Genomic DNA, 18,779 nt, shown 5'->3' with positions numbered 1-18,779 from the left:
TAACAAGATAGGGGCCTGTGCTGGGGAGCAGTGCCAAACGACACTGCTGTCACTCATCTGAGGATCCTGCTTTGTGTCAGCTGAAAGGTGCATCACATATCTGACCAGTGATAGGGAAGGTGTTAAACTCCTTTTCCATTGCTATTCATTTCTTGCTGAGACAGCATAACTGAGCTCAGTAGGATGTGCTGGTCAGTCTCTAACCGTAAGAGATATGAAGGTTATCTTATGGCTTTAACAATTTGAACTGCCAGCAAGTTGGGGTCCTGACTTAGGCTTGACAAGCAATATAAATATATTTTGAGAATACAATTTTACTGTAGCATAGAGGTCTAAATGATATGAGACTGCTGCCTGCATTCAACATGTAGTAATTAAGGGGCTGTACAGTAGCTGGTTCAGTGAGAAGGCAGCCTCACTAGCCACTAACATTAAGAAACAACTTAAAAATGTATAACTTTACTATTGAACAATGTTGTTTACATTTCTGATTTTAGTCTTCAGATTTTATATCTCTTGTCAGTGCTGAAACATGTTTCAATTGCCTTTGTTTTAGGTTGTCTAAATCTGGGATGCATAACTGTCTGGCTAACAAATCAGTGCCTGTCAGTCAGGATTTTGAATAAGTTGCCTTGATTTGGTAGGCTTATGATGGTGGCTGCTGGTGCCTAGAGTAAATAGTGAGAACTTGATGTGACTTATTTGGTGCACATTTTCCCAAGAAATGGAGCTGCTGTGGGTATTAGGGTTTTGTGGGTAATGGGAAGCAAAAGGATTTACCTGTTGTATCCCCCTTTTCCAGTCTTTTCAGAATAGAAATATGGTACACACATCAATTCAGGGAAGCAATGGTGAAATTTCAGATATTTATTTATTTATGTGATCCATTTATTATTTCCCTCTCTACATTCTCCTTTGTTTTAGTCCTATTTTATGCTAGGGAATACTGCTGATGTGCTTGCTTACCAATACACATCTGTGCAAAACCATTTTTTTCTCTTAATCCTGTTCCTTCCACTGATTCTGGATTCAAGCACTCCATGTCCTCCTGTCTGTGCTGGAGATGTTCAAGTGTCTACATCATGTAGGAAGTGTTTAAAGAAAAAGGGAGAGACTTGGTAATAAAGAGGGAATTTACAAAAAACTTTCCCTTCTCCCATTACTGTCTGTTTGATTCTTCCCCTCTGATTCTTTTTCCTGCAAAACATGCTGTTGATAATCCCCAAGCCCAAAATATATGCCACCATTAGAAGTTAATGTCTTCTTTTTTCCCATGAGTCTCCTCTCTGTCAGAAATTCTTCACAATCAAATTTCTTGTTTAAGCCTGTAACACTTTTCTTTTAGACGAGCTGTATTAGTGTTCCTCAGAAGATGTTGCATACCACCCTACAATATTTTTCTGGCTTCTGTACAGCACTGTGTAATACCATTATGTACTGTGTGAAACCGTGTGAATCCTGTTACATTCAGAAAATATGGCCAGTCTTTGTTACCAAAGCATGTACAGCATCTATTAAAGGGTTCCCAAACATTTTTTGTTGTCTGGTTTAGAGCAAAGTTGCAAATGTACGTACCACAGGGCTTTGAAATGATGGATGTGTAATCATGGGACGCAAAAAATGATGCATTATGGAGCAAACTGATCAAAGTCAGGAATTTAGAAGCTCCCCATCCTTAAAGCATGTGGACTTTGGAATTGAAATGCTTTGCTTGAGCTTGAAGTGAAGGAAGAGATCTGTATCAGTTTAGTGTATAAAAATTTTAAAACCTTTGAAGGTAAAAAGGAGATAAATTTTACTTTCTGATGAACAGGCATAATATAAGTGAATGGGAACACCTATGTTAGACTACTCAGTGGTGTGCGTAAGAATAAAAAAAGAAATCAAACCTTTAAACTTTTAAATGTTGGGCTTTAAATCCAGTGAGTGACATCAGAACTGCGTAAACTTAACGCAGTCTGTTTCTTCTGATGCCAAAATGATTATGCAACCAGCTCCAAGTTGTTAACTGTTCTGTTTTCAATGCCTTATGCTGACCCCAATTCAGACTGACCTTTGACTTAACTGAATTTCAACAGCATTGTACTTTGCAGTGATGATTCTGAGTTGTAAAATAACATGTATATTATCAGAAAGCATGTTGCTTTCTGTGCTCTGTATAAAACAGGGCTGACTTATTAATCATTAACATGATTTAACATTAACATTAATTAATTAGAGCTGATGCCAGGTATTTGTAGTGAAATTTATCTTTAGGATGCTGTTTTGTTTTTCTTTGGTTTTATCTACAAAAAGATTTTTCAGGAATTGTAATAAAATGTTTGGAGTTTGGTTAATTAGTATTATCCTAGTCATGTGTATAATAAATACGCCAGTTGTGGTCTTCCTGGGAAGCCAGCAGTATGCTATGTACTGAGATAGTGTTGAAAGTATAATCTGGGCAGAAGTTCAGTAAAACCAAAGGAAAGTTCCACAGTATTGTTTGGGAAGAGAAAAGTCAGATAGGATTATTAAGTAAGCTTTCTAAACAATAAGTGAAAGTGGAAAAGAATTTTCTGTAAGAGAATCTTTGCATATCAAAACCAGCCTATTTCCAGACAAGCTTTATCAAAGTTTCTATTGCATTCTTATGCAGGAATGTGCATTCCTATGTAGTTATGCAGAGGTGATACAGCTAGAAAACAATAAATACTCTTACAACAAATAGTAAAGAACAAAAGAGAAGATAAAGCAAATTCGTTTCTGGTGTTTGGCAACCAGAATCAAGATTATAGCTGGGGTGAAGGATCTGTGGAAATGGTCATACTATGAAAGACAGAAAAAACAGTGCTGCTGTTGAACTTATGCAGTTAACAGGATCCCAGAGAAATCATGAATGAAAACTAGAACAGCCGATATCTAGTATTATTGCTTTTATTTTCAACATGTCTTTTGAAACCATTTCCCATTTTGTAACTGAAAACTTTATTTAGTTAAGCAAAGTTGTAGATTCTTAATCTTTGGCGAAAAAAGAACTCACTTCATTTATTTGTTTCACTAAGATAAACAGTCATTTCTAAATCTGTCTTGTTTAGCTTGAAGTCAGTTGAATAAACCTGTATCTACAAAAAGCTGATACCTTTGATTATAAATTTAGTATGTTTTTTGACTCAAATTGTGTAATGAGGGAATATCTCTGATAGCACTATATTTTTTTAGTAGTTCTCCTTATTACAGTATTAGGAATTAAAAAATAAAAATAACATACAGTTTGAACAGCATTCACCCTTCTTGCTTATTCTACATTTTACATAGACAATGTTTGAATATACAGAGAAAATTCCTGCACATCCTGGTCCATTTTCTCTTTTTTGAGTAAATGAAGTATAGAGTGGAAATTTTTCACAATTTAATTTTAAAAATGTATTTTCCCCTGTCTGCCCATTGTGAATGGAGTTGAAATGGAACATTCAATATGGATATAATATTCTAGCAAATTTCATTTTTTATCTTAATAAAACTGGTATATTTACAATCATCATTATTCTAAAGGAGTAGTTCAATCTATAGAATGGAGGGGAATAACATAAAACAAGTGAAGACTTCAGAAAATGTATGAAATTCTGTCATTTTAATTTAGAAAGACTACTTGGACCTTCTTGCCTGGTCCTCTCTTTTCACCTCAAAAGGGGCAATGCGAAAAATGAGGCTTAGTAAGTGTTATGGTGAAAATGGAAGCATTGTATTTCCTAAACTATTTTTGAAAGTTGAAGCACCTCTTTAAGTTATACCCATAGTTTTATCTTTCTTCGCTCTTAACCCGTTTTATTAGTCAATTATATTCCAGTGAAATAATTCTGAAAATTCCTTTTGTAATCCAGATTCAGTATTAGGTCAATACTAGCTTTCGGGTTGGTATTTTGAAGCCTTAATAATACAGCTGTACTTTGACCTAGAAACCTATTTTGATTTTGATAGTTGTAACCACTATTTTTTTAACATCTGTTTGCAGTTTGTTTACATGTAGGTATTTACTTACAATTGAAATATTATTACATAAATAATATAAAGACTTGGAAGAAACATTTGAAAACATTTTACAAGGATCAGTGGAAAGTAGTTATTGGCGGAAGATGGATCAGTCTCTTCCTAGTAGAAGATTGTACAGTATGTAGCTGTCTTGTGACTAACGAAAGATCTTTCATTGAGCTCTTGAGAAACAGTGCATTCAAAAAGACTAAGTTCCTATTTGCAAATCACAGTTTAGAGGCTTTCCTTCATATGTTGTCAAAGGGTTTTCATTCTCCAAGGAGCCAATGAAGTTGTTCCTAGTTAATTATTCAAAAGTAACCCCTTTGGACTGTCCTTTTAATTGTTTTCCAGGTGCCATATAGTGCAGATTTCGGCAAGAAATAAATTTAGATACACCACAGTAGGAAGTTTTAAAAGCCAGCAGCTTCTGCAAAGCACTGTCAAGAACAGTCTGCAAGGAGACTAGTTTTGGCATATAGATTTTGAGCTGAAACACTACAGGAAAGGAAGTGCTACTTGCCAGCTCTCACCACCATATGCTTTATTATAATGTAATGTACAATGAATATGGAGACAGCAGCTGCTCTAGAGGGAGGTGGCCACTTGTTAGATTTTGAAGCCTTTCTGAAATGTCTGTTCATTTTCTTTTCACTGCTATTTTCTCCCCTTGCTTACGTATTTGCATTCAAAAAATATTCACTAAAAGAAATCTATTTTTAGACCACAGTAGGAAGAGGAGAGTGTTATCCACTTTCTGTTGAAATAAAAATAATTTTAGAAGGACTTTAACACTTAGTTTTATATATGGCAAAATGTGGGTAGCTTTTTATTTTCTCAATATCCATTCACATCAGGTCATGATGAAATCATATGTATAAATTAACTATTGTATAGGATTGTATGTCTTTGATGGAAAGAAGTTTATGTCTTTCACTGATTTCCAGTGTGTGTTTGCTAGTGGCTTGATCACGTTCAAATTTAAGTCAATGCTGAGATTCACTGACTTCAGTGGCAGAGAGAACCGAAGCATAAATGAGGGTTTATATCTAAAATGGAAAGAGTTTGATGTGATGCGCACAGAGAAATCAGCCTCTCCAAGCATCACTACCCAGGCAGCGAAGTTGATTATTCTGTTCCTTTGAGAAACCTGAAGTTCTTAACATGTTTCAGGAACTGTGTGCCTGCAACGTCATGAAGATGAACCTAATTTATTTAAACAAAGCTGTATTTTAAAAGGGGTTTTCTTTTGACTCCTAACTGAGATTTTCTATCCACTGAATGTAACAATCCTTCCAGATACACATAACTACAAGCTCTTGGGTTTTAAATTAGGGATTCTTAAGTGAATTTGAGAATCCAGAGGGAAGTTACATCACAGTATAATGGGATTATAGCAGGGCAAGTTGTTATAGTATATAATAAAATTAATATATTGTATTAGCATTTTTGCTGAGTGTCAATGTTTTACATTGACGCTGGAGTAATGCTGAAATGTCATAGCAACACAAATATGACCCATTTAACTCAGTAAAAATTATGGTTCATATAGAAGAAAGATGTTACAGTTCTTTTTGGAAGGATAAATCTCTTTGAGACAGAGATTTTTAGATTATTATGTATTGCTTGCCATAGATGCATCTCTCTGAAAAAGAAATGACATTAATCTGTCTGTCACCAGGTATATATTTTCCTGGTGATAGAAAGATGATTCTTATGGAAAAGCCTGTGTTTATTTGCTTACTTCAGTTCTAGATCAGTCAATTATTATCTATATGACCTTCATTTTTTAAACCAGCTTGGTTTAAAAAAACAACCTTGGTGGTTATCTGGAATACTTACTTTTTTGCTAATGCTTACTTAAAGGTCCCCTTTTTACATTTTGTGCCTGTACTTGTTGCAAGAATTCAAATCCAAGTAGCATTACTGATTTGCAACTTTAATCATTCCCTACATTACCCCTCATCCCACTGAGGGGCAATGTAGGGAATTCCATCTGCTTAGAAATCCTACTTCCGAAGCAGACTGGATTTTAAAGTCTATAGTGAAATTAAACATGGATTCTGAATATAGTCCTGCAGTCCTAATTCTGCAAAATGTGAGGCAAAAGTTTAAGTCATGTTGAAAATTATGACTTAAGTCATGTCTTGAGTCAAATCAAAACCTGTTTTCAATACAAATTAAAGTTGTGAAAGGACTTTCCCTTCTTTTGGTTTCCATAAGTATAGTTTAGCCCTAGCTTAAGTACCGCTTTTCTAATTCTACCGACTACATGAAAATTTAAGTTAGCCATAGTCTGTAGTTCATACATGGGTCACTTTAAGTCAATCTGGAGTCTTGACAACACAGGAACTCTTTGTTTGGGGTGTATTATACCTCCAAGAAAGTTTGTAAATGAAATGTAGGGGGTTTTTTTGTTTATATTTTGAATGGGAAAGTAAAGCCTTCCTTGTCCCTAGAAGGACTGAGAATTGTCCCAAGTTGCAAAATGTTGAGCCTACTCCATCTTTTTTAACATATAAAGAAGGCATTTATTGTCTGAAGCAACAGGCTAGAGTATGGTAAACCTAGAAACAGGTACTTTTAGATGTAGAACTATTATTTTACAGATTGTTGGAAATACCTTGTTCACTGAGATTTACTGTTATGATTAGATGCAGATTTATTTTTACATTAAAAATGCCTGGTAGAAAAAAAAAAAAGGGACATCTTTCTTTAACTCACCGTTATAACCATGAAAGTCAGCAAAACAATATAATTCTAAGCAAGTGAGAAAAGGAAATACTCTGTGACAAATGAGAATTAATTATTTTTGACCCTAAAGAAAGTGACTTAATTTTAATGATGTATTACCTAACCATCACAAGCTATTCAACTGCCAACGGCTAATTTAAAAGAAAAGGAATGCAAGAGACCAAATGTAGCTGTTTGTCTAGAGAAATGTTCCTCACTGTGGGAATAGATGCTTCAAGTCTGTTAAGGCTCTATGGATTTTTGCTGGCTTTTAAAAATTGGAAGACACATGATTACACAGTTAGAGTTTCAGATCTTAAACTGCACACTGTAACTTTGTTATTAATTATTCAGAAGGCTTTGTATACTACTTATCATTAGAGAGATTAATATCTAATTTTTTCTTCTCTTCAGCCACCAGAAAAAGAGGGTGGCCTACCTCGCCAGGTAGGCAATAAGACGGAGTGTGGCCTCTTGGGATTTGTCCTGGATTTGAAGCAGGATTATGAGCCTGTTCGGAACCTCATGCCCGAGGAGAAACTCTATAAAGTTTACACATTCAACTCTGTCAGAAAGTCAATGAGTACTGTCATTAAAATGCCAGATGGTAGTTTCCGAATGTACAGCAAAGGAGCTTCTGAAATTGTTCTGAAGAAGTAAGTTTAATAGATTAGTTGCTGTGTTTTTCCAAAACGCAAAGCATTCTGACACTAATAAGACATATGTGGGAATTTCGATATTTGGAATTTGCTACTTACAGTAAAAATATGACACATTTTAGTAGTATAAGCTATTATTGTTCTTTTCTAAGTTTTTTTAAGTGCTCCCTCTCGCAAAACTGTTTGGCTTATTTTTCTTATCATTGGCTAGCCAAAGAATTGGGTCTTCATTCAGTAGTTTACAAATGGATTCTTTACATTCAACCCATTTGGAAAATAAGGGTTTTTCAATTTCATTGTAAGTTACCAGCTCATTAATTACATGGGTATTGAGGAAATAAGGGATGAAGGGCTCTTGGTGTCTCTGTAATAAGTTACAAACAAATGCTGTGATATTTCAGTAGTGAATCTTCTTGTTTAATCTAGAAATTTACACTAGAAATTTAAAACTTGCCATCAAAAAAGGAAAGTGTTGAATAAGCTGATATAAGGAAATACTTTTCAGCAGTCATGCAAATACACAATCAACTTTCTCTTTTTCTTTTTTTTTTAATAAATAAAAAAGATGTTCCAGGATCCTTAATGCAGCTGGTGAACCTCGTATCTTCAGACCACGTGACCGAGATGAAATGGTGAAGAAAGTGATTGAACCTATGGCCTGTGATGGACTGAGAACTATCTGTGTTGCTTTCCGAGACTTTAACAGCAGCCCAGAGCCTGACTGGGACAATGAAAATGACATATTATCTGACCTGACTTGCATTTGTGTTGTTGGCATTGAAGACCCAGTAAGGCCAGAGGTATATCAAACTCAAATGTTATAAAGCATTTCTCAGAGCATAAATTGAACTGCATTAATTAGCTCTGTCAAAGCAGATGGAAATGAACTTTAGAAGTAGAATTTACTTGATAAAAAGTCAAATAACTTGATAAAAATCAACTATTAATCAACCCCTATTTCAATAAAGCAAAATAGGGCTTTTTGAACTACAGGGTTGAGATGACTTAACCTTCTCTCGGGGAGTAGTATACAGGAGGACTGATCAGCAGAAGTTTTATTATGCTACCAGACATTAAAGAATTTTCATCAAAGTAATGCAGTGATACGCAACTCTGAAAGTAGAGATGTGCAGTGATTGCAATTGCCATGATTATAACTGCAATGTCCTTGCTTTCCAAAGAAATTGCACACATTCTAGGAGTTTTGTATTTTACTGTAACAGTTGCCACTTTACTAATTTTCTTAAGATTGTAACTGGTGGCTACTCAGGGAAACTGTTTTTAATGTTCTATTTGGACAAGGAAAAGCTTTGCCATGAAAAGGCTGCAGATTTCAAGTCATTGAAAGATAACTCAGATTTCTCTTGCATGAAAAGAATGAGTTCTGATGCTGTAAAAAGTAAGTAGTTTGGTACCAATCTTTGTCTTTTTTATCATTCTGTCTCGCTTCGCAGTTTTGCTGGATATTTTTTTAATCACATCTAAATCTTTGTATTTGATTCACTGAGAATTGGTGGCAATGCTAGACATGTTAGGAATTTTTTTAACTAAAACATCAAAAGTATAAATTAATCTGGTTTATTTCACCGAGTCCTTTATCAAGTAGGCTTTTACATACTCCTGGCTGCTGTAACTTTGGAAACTAGGATGATATAATTACAACTACAGGTACCGACTGCATAACTATGCTTTGCATGATAATGGACTTTCTTGGGGTTTTTTTCAGTATCAGGAAGGTTATAATATAAAGTAAATCTTGCTCAGGTGAAAGCTGTATGATAAACTCCTTATCTCTGCAATTATCAGATGAACAGCATTTGCTTTATTTGTCATCAGATGGTCTCTTGCTGCTAATCCATGTGCCCCTACACCTGACATTGCAAGTCTTTAAAAATATTTAAAAACATTCTTAAAATGTTCTGTCTGCGGTGTTCCCTTAATGCTCTAGCTCACATATATATTAAACTCAGAATGTTTTTAACTGTCAGTGACCACTGGAACTGTGAATCACTCCTCTTTCCCTCCAGAACTGATTCATGTTCTTAGAAAATGGCTTTAAGAGGGGTTATGTGTGGTATGACAGACTGAAGGAATGGGTAGCAGTGGGATTTGCAGTTATTATTGAAATAGCTGCAAACTATTCTTTCATGTGATTATTATGAGTGTGTTTTATAAGAGAACTGCTCTCATCTCATAGGGGATAATTTCTTAGGGTAAAAATTAATAGTGTTGCTAAAAATAAAGAGGTCAAGTCTGGCTTCTGTGTAAAAGGATCAAAGAAGATGAAGGCAGGAAAAAAATTTATTTCTAGATAATTATTTGAATAATGTATTGAATTTCTTGTAGTTTAACACCAGAATATGCAGTAACACTTCTTACTTCAGTGCCAGACACACAATAAAATGTTTATCATTTCAGAATTTTACCAGATGCTAGACATATCTGCAGTTGTTTTTTGGGTTTTTTTTCTCCTTGTCCCTTTCAACTGTTTTAAAGTGTTAAGAACATCATGGGGACATTTAAAACAATGTTTAAGTTACTACTCCACACATTGGTAAAAAGCAGTAGCGGTACCTTAGGAAAATGAACCAAAAAACCCCAAGCCAAAACAAACCCATAAATTTCAGAAGAACTGTCTAGGTATGAAATATCTGACTTAGTGGGAATATTGTAATGTACATATATTACAATGGTGACATCACCATTGTAGATGCAAATAGTAAGATGTTGAGCTGTTATAAGGGACCTTACTATTTTGCCAGTATTAAGCCCATTTATGTAATAAAGTCACCACTGGAGTTTATGAATTTTCAAACTGCTTTCTGTAGGGAAAAAAGAACATAAAAAAATTACAAATATTACTACAACTGCTGTTTTAATATTCTCAGTATTCATGGCTATCAGAAGTTATTCTGACAGAAATGATAGGTTAGGTAATTCCAATGAAACAATCCAACGTCACCACCCTGGCAGCCTTTAGTTTCCCTTAAATTACATTCCCGTTTTTCCTGGGGAAGGCTCAGTTTTTTTCTTTTCCCTGAGATGATTGTTGGAGTTAACACATGGAAAATGGTAGCCTCCTTGTTTCCACAGAGCTCCTGTGGCACATCGCTCGTATGCATCCTTGGAGTGTTTAAATATGTGAATACCTGCAGTGTCAGTGGTGTCATGCTAGCATGGTTTCAGAGATAAGAGGGCTGCATCTGTTCTGATGATACTACTGGGAGCTTTCTTGCACTTGCATTTCCTTCCGTACATTAAAAGAAACTATTTGGATGAATTATTCAACAATTATATTCAGCAACTGACGAGCTTTATCTGGAGTGTAATCACTGGACACCCATGACTTTTGCATAATTCCTAGGTTAATCCAGACACTGGCTTATTCATTACCAGCAGCTGGTTTTATCAAGCACTGAACTACCTACTTGATATGTATCTTTGGGGGGGTTGGGGGCTTCTTTGATAAATATACAAGAACAGAACAAATAGAATGATGTCTTGCTCTTGCAGAGATTTCTGTGTTGATTTTGACAGTCTTTCTGGATGACTTTAATGAGTCTGCACTGGCTTATGCTGATTTGCCAATGTATGCCTACAGTCTGTTATTTCTGGGAGATGAGCGTAAATCACTTCCAAATGTCACCTATTTATTTGTCACCTGATATTGGTAGATATTCCTGCAATGGATAATTTATGCATGCATGCATGCATTAGAAGGTTTTCTTTGCAGAGAGAAAATAAACCAGAAAATTTTAAAATGTGTACTTAAGCTCTGCAAAACTGATGGAAAATATCTGCTTCCACTGCCCACTCAGTCTGCCAACACTCTTTCTTCCTTACAGCAATGAAAAATATGAACAATATTTTAACTGTAATTACTGTACACAGTATTAAATCAGATACCACCCACCAGCTGTCCAAAAACTGAGAGAAGAGGAAAATAGAATTTTCTCTAGTTATATGTGAGTTTGAGATGTATTTGAAACTAGGTTGTCCTCCCATGACCTTGTTTAATAGGACTGGCACTTTCTGTGAATAGACCTTTTTTTCTGTTTGCACTGTAATTTATTTTTCTCCTTCATGGCTCATACACTGTGCTGGTTTTACAGATAGTCATCTAAATCTGTCATATCCTATGCATGAGGGTCACCACAGTTAGAGTGGATACTAAGGGCATTCCAAATTGGCAAATGGGATATACTCAGGATTATTAATGTGGAAACTGGGTAAATGAAGAGTCACTTGGTTAAGTAATAAATTTAATCTGATTATATGTCCCCCATAGAAGTCTATTTCATAATGTTAAAAAGCTTCAGGTCCAAATAATGTTTCCAGGATACAACTTGTGGAAAGAGTATTCTCAGTTCATAGAGATGAGGAAATGGGAAAACCTCTGTCCCTTAATTTTTTCTTAGTTCTGTAATCTGTATTGACAGAGTGTCATTCTGCAAACAGCACATTCTGTGGATGCAGTCTGAGGGTGGAGTGATTTTCTTCATAGTCATGGGAGAAGTACTAGTGTGATCCTCAAATTAGATGTTGGTTTAGGAGGCATTTTGGAAGATAGAAGCTTCACGACTGCCTTTAAAGATGCAGGAACAGGGTGTGAAATTGTATTCACTGATTAGAATAATCATTATCTACAATATGGTTTAAGGGTGTATAATTTCAGTCTGACGTGCAGTCTGAGTTATATATAGCGTTTCTGGCCCCGTGAAATTTTTAGAAGCCCAGTATTTGCCATCCCATCCAACCACTGGATTAGAGCAGTGGCTGTCAAGTAAAAGGCAGTGTCCTGCCCTCAGCAGTGTCACATACTTGCAGCTATAGAGGAAATTAAAATATCTAGAAATGCACAAAATTAACAGTGTAATGTTGTAGATGGTGGCTCCTTTTCTTAGTATTTGTAATAATCTGTACTTGTGGATGAGATTAATCCACTCTGTTTGGCACTGAACGGGCTGTAGAATATAGTGAGGCTTTGCTGTTGTAGCCAGTAATACCCATTTTGATACCCTTTCTTAAATAGGTTTTTTTTTAAATTTTTTATCATTATTTTCATAATCATGTCCTTAGCTTACTAGTTTCTGTAGGAAATCAACAGCTCTATATACATGATTGCTGACATAATTCATCACAGACAGACAATCCTGTTACATTACATAACTATGTAATCTGAAGAAGCTCAGCTGATAATATAGCAGCAATTTGCAGTCAGTGGTCAAGTATATGCATTTTGGGAATTTATTCAAATATGGTTTATATATGTAAAAGTGTTAGGCAGTATTGCAGAACAAGCATCTAGGGCCAGGTCTTTGGAGCTATTTTAACTTGTGGGATAAATTTCAAATTGCCTGGAGGTTTACTTAGGATCACTGCCTAATATTCAGATGTTTATCTAAGTCATGCTTATCTTTTGGGAATCTTTTTCCTCTCAGACTGTCACTTACCTACTTCAAGTACCTCTCTGTTGCCCGACATGTAAGAACCAGTGCAACCTATAATTGCTTTATATTTGTCCTTTGCTATCTTCTGTAGTAAGACACTTCAGTTTCTCGTAGCTCTGCGAAGGGTTTCTGTCTTCATGAGGAGTCCTGGGATGCTCTTAGTCTCTTCTAGGTAAAAATGAAATCTGGATAAGTGGTGGTGTGCTGAAGGTAGTCTATCTAGGCTGTTCTTGAAGTGTTAAACACACTTCTTATTCTTCCATGTGAAATAATACTTTTTCTTGAAGAAATAATGCTTTCATAATAATGCAAAAGTGTGATGAGACTGCTTTCATTGGTTAGAGTGGTATTTATTAATAATTAATACATTATCATTAATTATAATATAGTTTAAGGGAATGGAATGTTTTCCCCATTGAGCTATAGACATGTAACCTTTCTATAGACACTTCTATAGGAACTTCATCTACCCAAGTAGTTGTGTTAAAAGAGCTTCATTTAATTATTAGGAATCAATTTCCTAGCTCTTGCACATTTTAATTACAAAAATCATGGTTTTTTTTTTTTTAAATAAGCAGTATATGATGCTAAGTCAGTATATAGCTTCTACATTAATCTCACAGACCCTGTTATGCACTAAATTCTCTCTCACTGGAATGTATACTGTGCAGAAGGAAAAGTTAGTCTCGTGCAGAAAGGAGCATAACTAATTTTTTTTTACAGTTTCAAATTATGTAAATTATTAATGAAATTTTACACTCGTATATTTAGGAATTCCACCTGTTGATACACATAAATTAGTGTAATAGTGCTAAATTACAATAACTTTTTAGATAATCTTATTGAAAGGGAAGTTTGGATCAGAAGTTAGATAATTTTCTGTACAAAAAACGTGTATTCTCAATTCATATTTACATGTATGTTGAGTATGTTAGGTTCAGCATGTTGTACCTTGATACTAAAGGTGAAAAAAGCTGCAAAGAACTCCTTTTTATTAAAGGCAGGAGAAGCTTTAGGCAACTGATCTAAAAAAATGGTTTGTGTGCTTCTTGATACAAGATTTGTCTTGCCTGTGGTGTAACCTCAATTCCGTAATAGTCAGGTAGTTATAATATGCCATGAATTTCTTAGCCTCAAAATATCCTGATTGGAAACCCCTGACTTATATTTTATCTCTTATCTAGGAATTTTCTTTCCCGTTATGTTGCTTTTGTAGGTCCCAGAAGCCATAAGAAAGTGCCAGCGAGCTGGAATTACAGTCCGCATGGTCACTGGAGACAACATCAACACAGCACGTGCCATTGCCATAAAATGTGGAATCATTCATCCGGGAGAAGACTTTCTCTGCCTTGAAGGGAAAGAGTTTAACAGAAGAATCCGAAATGAGAAGGGAGAGGTAATTCATGTACCAAATCCATACATATTATGAATATGTTATTAAAAAATAGCGAGAACACTGAAATGTTGTTTCTCCTGCACTGATGTGTACCTCATTATCAGTAAAGACTACCTGGGGAGACTGCTCCTTCTTTCTACTATTAGCCTTTTGCAATTCAAAATACCATTGAAAATGCAGTCTTTACTTTTCATGATGCAGAACCGCTATCAGTTTAGTGCTAGCCTAATTCAGCAGTTTTTAGAACCATAGCACTAGTCTACAAGAAATCAAAACCAAGCACATTAAAAGCAGGTTTGTTAGCAAAGAGAAGGAACTCAACAGCAGTTTGCAGGTCTGTCTCATAAAAATGCAATCTGTACTGAGAACCAGCTCCTCTCATTTATTTATTTTATACCACTTTATCTAATGTACTGCATAACTCAGAAGATTTTAACTCCTCATAAAAGATGGAGCTAACACACAGTCTATTGAAGTCAGCTTTAAAAAAGTTAACTCTGTGCTATGTCTTTGAGTCCATCATTAAGGAATGGACACAGTTGTCTACTCCTTGCATTGACTGATTCAATTCTCTGTCCTTGTTGCTATTGGTATACAGAGAAAATTCTGCCTTTAATGGTGCCAAAATGAAGAACTTGGATTCAAATGTAGACTAAAACAACACACTTTTACTTGTAAACATGTTTGATCAGCTTTGAGAAACTCCATTATCTAGAGTCATGATTTTGAGTGGAATTGTCCATAAAGATGCTATGAAAGGCTGATTAGGTACTGTGGCAAAATTTACCTATGTTATCCAACAGCTGAGCTTTGGTAGTAGAAAATTGCCTTTTTTGACCTTGCCTTCATTTGCAGCAGGTGGTTGTAATTTTTCTGTGCTTTTGGAGAAAAGTTGCAGACCTGAGTAGTGAAGTGAATCATTGGACACATGGACACAAATATATTTTGCATTTTGCTAATCACAGGCTAACAGTTTTACTGTTTTGGGGATTTTTGTGTTCTCTCCCCCTCCAGATTGAGCAAGAGCGGATTGACAAAATCTGGCCAAAGCTTCGAGTGCTTGCTCGCTCATCTCCCACGGACAAACACACTTTGGTAAAAGGTGCGTACAGACTACATCTGCGTGTGTGTGTAATTAATGCCAAAGTTATTGAACTATCTTCGGCACATCATCTGCATTGTAAAAATTTTACTGTTAGAAATATATCTGAGTTGTTACCTTTAATTGCACATCTATACATAATGCAAGGAAGTTTTCTCAGTAACCAAGTCTCTTCTGTTTGTGTTCTACCTGAGCCTTCAAATGGAAAATAATAGGAAACTGGTTGGCAGGAATAACAGAAATACCAATAAGATGTCTGGCAAGTAGGTGTAGGCAATCTATATTTGCCTTGTGACTTTTAATGGTACTAGAACAAGGCTCTAGCTGGGAAGGGAAAATGTGTGTTTGCTGGTCAGAAAGAAAATATTGTTGAGAAATACGTTGTTCTTCATATAAACAAGAGGGGGCTTAGATTTTATAGTCTTTGCCTATACCTCTTTATGAAGAAAAGAAGAACAAGCTCATTTAGAGTAAATCAAGTCACTCAAGTGCATCTGTTCTCCCACAGTTATGTTTGAAGAGTATTCCAAGACAAAAAACTTTTCATATTACAATAGCAGTTATTGGAGATCATGTAACTAGGAGCTGTCCTCTTTAGCATTACATGAATGGAGATACGTATTTTAAGCCAATTCTGTTTTACTCTAGGCACACTAATTGTATGATTTGCATTGGCTTCCTTTAGATTGCTGGCCATATTTTTAGAGTCTGGTTTTGCCCTATAAAAACTGCACCATTCAAGTTATATTCTCTTACCATGCTCTCTGTGGATGGAATGCTCTATAAAAGAGGGGTTTGTTTGCAGTTTTCTCTATAAAGCCTTTTTCATATCTGCAACTCACACTTCTTGATGACTTGAAATCTTATTCTTTTGACTTTGAAGCTCATGCTTAAAAGACAGCTGATGAAATCAGAAAATTTCTGATCAGGAATAACATAATTTCTAGCCATGATAAGATGGGGAGCCGGCACAGGCGGAAGCCCCATCAGCAGATGGCTGTGTTTGCTGGCTTCCTGATGAAGAACGAACTGGATTATTTTGCTAGGGCCCTAGAAAGTCGAGAGACTCTTCTTAGCAATTCTTGAAAGAGCTAAAGTTCAGGATAACATTAAGCTGATCAGCTACATGTTTTCAGCTGGTTGACTACTTAAATAATAATTCACATTTAGGTATGAATTCATTTCTGGATCTATCCTTTTGGTATGGCAGAGATTTATTCATATGACTCCATACATGACTGATTACAATGGCTTTTGAGCAGTATGTAATTTTTTAAAATGCCTAAATTACTTTAGAGCGAAAGTTCCATTGTGAATTTGAAGATTGCATCAGTTGGGTCCTCTGGGATTGGGACCCCAGTGTATGTGAAGAGCTCTGGAAGCATGGATCATTCAGGAGAACTAAGATATCTTGTAAGCCCTGGCATGGGGCAGCTGGAGACATACTGCTGTTACTCACCCCCTCCAGCCACTGTTTAGACGAATGGTCTCCAAAGTGGGTTGCACACATATCTGGGACAATCCACTGGGGTGCAGGAAGAAAACATTCTTTACCATTATTAAATAGAATAATTTTACCATTATTAAATAGAAGAAGTTTATTTCATCTCTATCTCATCCTTTTCTAATGTATGTTGTATAATGTACATAATATAGTATTACATATGTATAATTTGTAAATAATATGCATATTTGGGGGGCGTGTGCTTAAAAAGATTTTACTGATAGATAGTCATGATTGAAAAGGTTTGGAGACCGTTGGTTTGGACAACATAATTATTAGATCCATAGGTCAGTATTAAAATCTCACAAAGTTAGCTGAAGTCTCCTCACTTCCCTAGTGCATGTAAAATACTGTCTTATAGCTCTTAGAGGACAGGAATTGTACGGCCTAATAGTTTATTTGTTTCAGAAACACATAACAATTTGTGTTTCATTAAGTGGATTAAATAAGTCCCTTGGGACTACTCATTTGAATCATTCAGGATTTTCCCTTAAGAGAAAAACGAAACCTTTGCCAGAGAAAGTGAAATCAATAAAGAGCTGAAGAAAAAGAAGCAACAAATTACTGATGTTTTATAGCATGTGCACTTTGACAATCCAAAAGATATTTACTACTACTGAATGCCTTATGCAATTAATACAATTAATGTTTTAAAGATGTGACAAGGTCAAATGATAGAGCAATTAAGTATCTAACGAAGTTCAAGAACAAGTCTGTGGAAAATCATGATGGAATTTTTTGTCTTGTAATACTCCAAGGGACATTAAAAGTTACAAGGAACTATTTAAATGTTCACTAGTTTTGGGCCTCTTGTTAAAATGTTATGTTTTTCTCAGACACTTGAGGGATCAAGAGGATTTTCTCTTCTTTGATGTATTCTATCTGCTCTAGGGTAAAAACACACATCACAAAATAAACTTCTTTTATATTTAATTTTTAATGACGTACAGCTGCTGAAGGGAATATTTTTTTCTCCTTAACATAGCACAATCCCACCCAGAAAAAGGATCATTTTTATTTTGCATTTTTGTTTTTACTACTGTTAAGGGACTAGAGAAAGGCATGGTTCAGCATTTTAGGCTGGGCAGATAGTTTCTCTCAAATATTTATGGCTTTGAAGTAGATTGAATTTTGAAGTAGATTTTAAAAAAGTTAAAATGGTTTATCATCACGAACTGTTTCAGTGAAACAAAAATGTTAGATATCTCAATCCAATTGAAATACAATTTCTTATGGATTTCATCCATCCATCCATGACATCCATTGGGTTTTTTTAATATATTTATATTTTTTTTACCCTATTTCAAAGTAAATATTCATATAATTTACACTGATGTGGCTTTATAATACTATTCCTGACATACTTAAATATTGTCATATTGTTTTTTAAAATACTATGGGAAGCAACTGTTTAGTATCGATGGGAAATATCATCATCTTATCAGAAGATATAGAGAAGATCAAATAAATATTCAGTTTACCAGTTAAAGAAGCCGTGCATTCCAATGTTTAAATTAGGCTGGAATTACTTTTCTGTGATATTAGAAACAACTATTCTCATGTAAGGCTGATTTATTAACAAGTAGAAAGGGAACTTTAAGGAAGAAAAGTTTTTTTAATAATTACACTTAATTACTAAAATATTTCAAATATTTTTGCATGGGATGGTATTATCTTCACGACCTCATTAATGTGGACATGCCATGAGACTAGGTAGAGTAATAAAAATATAGAAAAATGTATTAATTGAAATTCTGAAATTAAATATCAGCATGTTGCAAATGGCAAGTGGTTTTGATTTCCATTTGAGAGAAAATTTTACTATTTGTTTTTATTCGAATTCATATGAAGAAATATTCAGGAACTTGACCTGTTCCACAGTGTAAAAAGTCAGCTTCAGCCAACTCCTTCCTGAAGCAAAGAACAT

The 18,779-nt window shown here is 35.1% G+C and overlaps 1 protein-coding gene across 15 annotated transcripts in view; it reads left to right on the top strand.

Moving 5' to 3' along the window:
* ATP2B2 (ATPase plasma membrane Ca2+ transporting 2) overlaps window positions 1-18,779 on the top strand; it is a 189,987-nt gene that overhangs the window by 127,528 nt on the left and 43,680 nt on the right. For all 15 annotated transcript variants that reach the window (XM_075714578.1, XM_075714574.1, XM_075714579.1 and 12 more), the window contains 4 exons: window positions 7,156-7,397; window positions 7,966-8,200; window positions 14,067-14,246; window positions 15,261-15,348. In XM_075714578.1, the coding sequence (XP_075570693.1) occupies window positions 7,156-7,397; window positions 7,966-8,200; window positions 14,067-14,246; window positions 15,261-15,348 (745 nt within the window). The remainder of the gene's footprint in view (window positions 1-7,155; window positions 7,398-7,965; window positions 8,201-14,066; window positions 14,247-15,260; window positions 15,349-18,779) is intronic.

This window comes from Pelecanus crispus, chromosome 7 (genome assembly GCF_030463565.1).
Source record: "Pelecanus crispus isolate bPelCri1 chromosome 7, bPelCri1.pri, whole genome shotgun sequence".
In the NCBI taxonomy this organism is placed as follows: domain Eukaryota; kingdom Metazoa; phylum Chordata; class Aves; order Pelecaniformes; family Pelecanidae; genus Pelecanus; species Pelecanus crispus.
Note: the sequence above shows the minus strand (reverse complement) of the source record. Positions and strands in the feature narration are given on the sequence as shown.